Source organism: Aegilops tauschii, chromosome 7, assembly GCF_002575655.3.
Source record: "Aegilops tauschii subsp. strangulata cultivar AL8/78 chromosome 7, Aet v6.0, whole genome shotgun sequence".
NCBI classification, from domain to species: domain Eukaryota; kingdom Viridiplantae; phylum Streptophyta; class Magnoliopsida; order Poales; family Poaceae; genus Aegilops; species Aegilops tauschii.
The window spans coordinates 587,460,419-587,463,579 of record NC_053041.3 but is presented as its reverse complement, the minus strand read 5'-3'; the positions used below and the strand labels follow the sequence as shown (position 1 = coordinate 587,463,579).

Genomic DNA, 3,161 nt, shown 5'->3' with positions numbered 1-3,161 from the left:
GCCCGAGCCGTCCCAGGGATGGTCCGGCCGCGTCCATGAGTACCAGAGCCGGTGTAAGTGCAGCGCCCGTGCGAATTTGTCGAGGTCGTGGATGCCCAGCCCGCCGTTGCGCTCCGGCGAGGTGATCGCCGACCAGCGCACCTTGCATTTTCCACCAGAGACCTCCTCGTCCTGCGCCCATAGAAAGCGCTGTCTTGCCTTGTCGACTTCCTTGAAGAATCGCTTCGGTGCACGAACGGCCGTGATGGCGAAAGTGGGCATGGCCGAGAGAACGCACCGCACCAGCACTCTTCTACCCGCGATGTGCATGGGCCGACCTTTCCATCCAGCCAGGCGCGCTTGGATCCTGTCTAGTATGAACTGTAGGTGAACCAGCCTAATTTTTTCAACAGTGATCGGCAGCCCTAGGTATCTAGTGGGTAGCACTGTGACGGCCCCGCTGAAGTTTAGCAGAACCGTGGCGAGGTCTATTCCTTCACAGGCAATGGGGATGATCGAAGATTTCTCTAAGTTTACTTGCAGGCCTGTAGCTTCGCCGAAGTGGTGCAGGATGAGCAGCAGCTCGTCTAGCTCTTGTCGAACTGGGTTGATGAAGATGACGGTGTCGTCGGCGTAGAGGATGGTGCGCATGCGCGCGCCCATCCCGGGCACCGTAGATAGGAGCCCCACACTAGTTGCAGCCTGAAGAAGCCGGTGTAGAGGGTCGATGCAGAGAATGAACAGCAGCGGAGAGAGGGGGGTCACCTTGCCTCAGCCCACGCAAGTGAATGAACGCCGTGCCCGGGACGCCATTGAGGAGGCATGATGACGAGGACGTGGAGAGGAGCAGGGTCACCCAATCACGCCAGCGCGCCGGAAAGCCCATCTTGTCGAGAAGCTCGAGAAGAAACTCCCATGAGATGCTGTCGAACGCCTTTGCAATGTCAAGCTTCAGTAACAGAGTCGGGGTTTTACGGCGATGCAGAGAGCGCACATTGCTCTGGACGAACAAGAAACTGTCATGGATGCACTTTGTCTTCTGGAAAGCTGACTGCGCCGGGGAGATGATCGTCCCGATGACTGTCGAATCTCATTGACAGAACTTTAGAGATCAACTTGGCGATCAAATGAATGAGGCTGATTGGTCTGAAGTCGCGCATGCAGGTAGCCCCGTCTTTCTTCGGCAGCAGAGTGATCATGGCAGAGTTTAGGGCGGAGAAGGTACCCCCCCCAGGCTGTAGAAGTGGTCAAACACCGCCATGATATCGATCTTAATGGTGCTCCAGCAAGTGCGAAAGAAGTTGCCCGAGAAACCATCCGGGTCTGGTGCCTTGTCTGCAGGCGAGGCGATGACAGCAGCCCAAACCTCCTGTTCTGCGAAGGGGTTATCCAGGCCAGCGTTGCTGACAGAAGGCAGGTCGATCCCATCCTAGTTTATGGCGCAACCACGGTCCCGCTTGGTGCCCAGCAGGTTAACAAAGTGATCATGAGCGGCGGCTGCTTTATCAGCGTGCGAGGTTGCTGTGTGCGAGTCGGTCTGCAGAGAGTGGATGAAGTTCTTCCTTCGTCTCACGTTGATCTTGGCCTGAAAAAATGCTGTTCTGGCATCTCCAGCCTGGAGCCAGGTGATTCTAGCAGCTTGCCTTTTACGCGCGCGCTCGATCGCAGCCAACCCCACAATCCTCTGCTTAAGTTGCTTGCGCAGGTTGAATTCCACCGTGGTCAGCTGGCGCTTTTCTTGTGCAATGTCGAGCCTAAGGATGATCTTTGCTGCCAGGTGAAACTGAATTTTTGCATCGCTGAATAATGATTGGGACCAAATCTTCAGGTCATGGGTTGTTCGCTACATCTTGATCTTCAGTCTGGCCATGGGGCATGTGCAGTCAACTGGCCGCAGCCAGGCCCGTTCGACCGTTTCCCTGAAGTGTGGAAACCGCGGCCAGTAAGACTCGTATCTGAATGTAGCCTTCCAGTTGGGCACAGCTGCGTCAGCCAAGAGGAGCGGGCAGTGGTCAGAGCAGGCAGTCGACGCGGCCATGAGCATGTGCGAGGGGAAGAGATTGTCCCATTCTATGTTGCAAAACACCTTGTCAATGCTAACCATTGTCGGATTTGTCCTCTCATTTGTCCAGGTGAACCGCCTGTTCTTGCATTTTATTTCCTTCAGACCTGCTGTATCGATCGCTCTCCTGAACTGCCCCATGATCCTTCTGTTCAGATTTAGGTTGCTCTTGTCCCTGGCCTTGTGAATGATGTTGAAATCTCCGTTGATCAGCAATGGTTGCCCTGCCGGTGGAGCCGCCTGAACTAGTTCAGCTAGGAAGGAGTCTTTGAGGGCGTCGTCGACCAGGCCGTACACCGTCGTCAACCAGAACGAGCAGTTGCTCTGAATGACAGAGACCCTGGCCGTGATTGAGAAAGCGCCAACAGCGTGCGTGGCTAGGTCTAGCAGTTGTTTATTCCACAAGATTGCTGCGCCACCGTGGTGCCCATGGCCGGCAGGACCGCACAGCTATCCAAGGTACTTCCACCTAGCTCACGGACAATTTCAGTAGACCAGGCTTCAAGCTTTGTCTCTTGCAGGCATAGGATGCAGGTCCTATGAGATTCAGCGAGCTCTTTGACAGCAAATCTTCTCGCCGACGAATTTAGGCCTCTGACGTTCCAACTCATGATGGAAATGGGCGTGCTAATCATTGGGCACAAGCAGAATCTCCAGCAGCATTTGAATTTCATTGATGCAAAGCAAATACAGGTACACATCCATCCTATCCCGGGTGCGCCAGAGACCACCAACAGACCCCAAGAGACTCTGGCGCGAAGCGGGCCAACAGAACCAAACACGGAGACTACAGAGATCTAACATTAATCCTAACTTGGAATGGCTTAAGGCCGATCACTGCTGGCTAAATGTAAAACTATGATGGTCTAACATAGCTAGTTAGCTGCAGTTGCAGCCTCTCCGTCCGGTCCGGCCATGCCGCCGGCGATGTGTAGCGCCTATGGGTCGAGGCGGGTGAGCTTGGCGATGATCGAGATGTCGTCGTCGGTGAGGGGCTCGTCGAAGCGCTTGATCAGCGCCTCGGCAACCTGAGCCGTCATGGCCTCCTTTGGCCCCAGCAGGCCCAACTTCTTCACGAGCAGTAGCGAGGCGCGTTGTGTCACCGGCACCTTGGAGTTGG

General features: G+C 55.3%; 1 protein-coding gene across 1 annotated transcript; it reads right to left on the bottom strand.

Moving 5' to 3' along the window:
- Positions 1-1,408: 1,408 nt before the first annotated feature.
- On the bottom strand, positions 1,409-2,652 carry LOC141027449 (uncharacterized). The gene is made up of 3 exons (XM_073504480.1): positions 2,461-2,652; positions 1,914-2,365; positions 1,409-1,778 (listed from the first exon to the last, which is right to left on the bottom strand). The coding sequence occupies exons 1-3, from the start codon at positions 2,650-2,652 to the stop codon at positions 1,409-1,411; spliced, it is 1,014 nt and encodes a 337-aa protein (XP_073360581.1).
- Positions 2,653-3,161: the final 509 nt, after the last annotated feature.

Bases quoted from the DNA above. Each gene is read 5' to 3' on its own strand.
- LOC141027449 (XM_073504480.1), bottom strand. From the start codon at position 2,652: ATGAGTTGGAACGTCAGAGGCCTAAATTCGTCGGCGAGAAGATTTGCT. The intron at 2,366-2,460 runs GTGGCGCAGCAA...TCTGTCATTCAG, and splicing joins TGCCGGCCATGGGCACCACG to AGCAACTGCTCGTTCTGGTT. The intron at 1,779-1,913 runs GTTTCCACACTT...ATCATTATTCAG, and splicing joins TACGAGTCTTACTGGCCGCG to CGATGCAAAAATTCAGTTTC.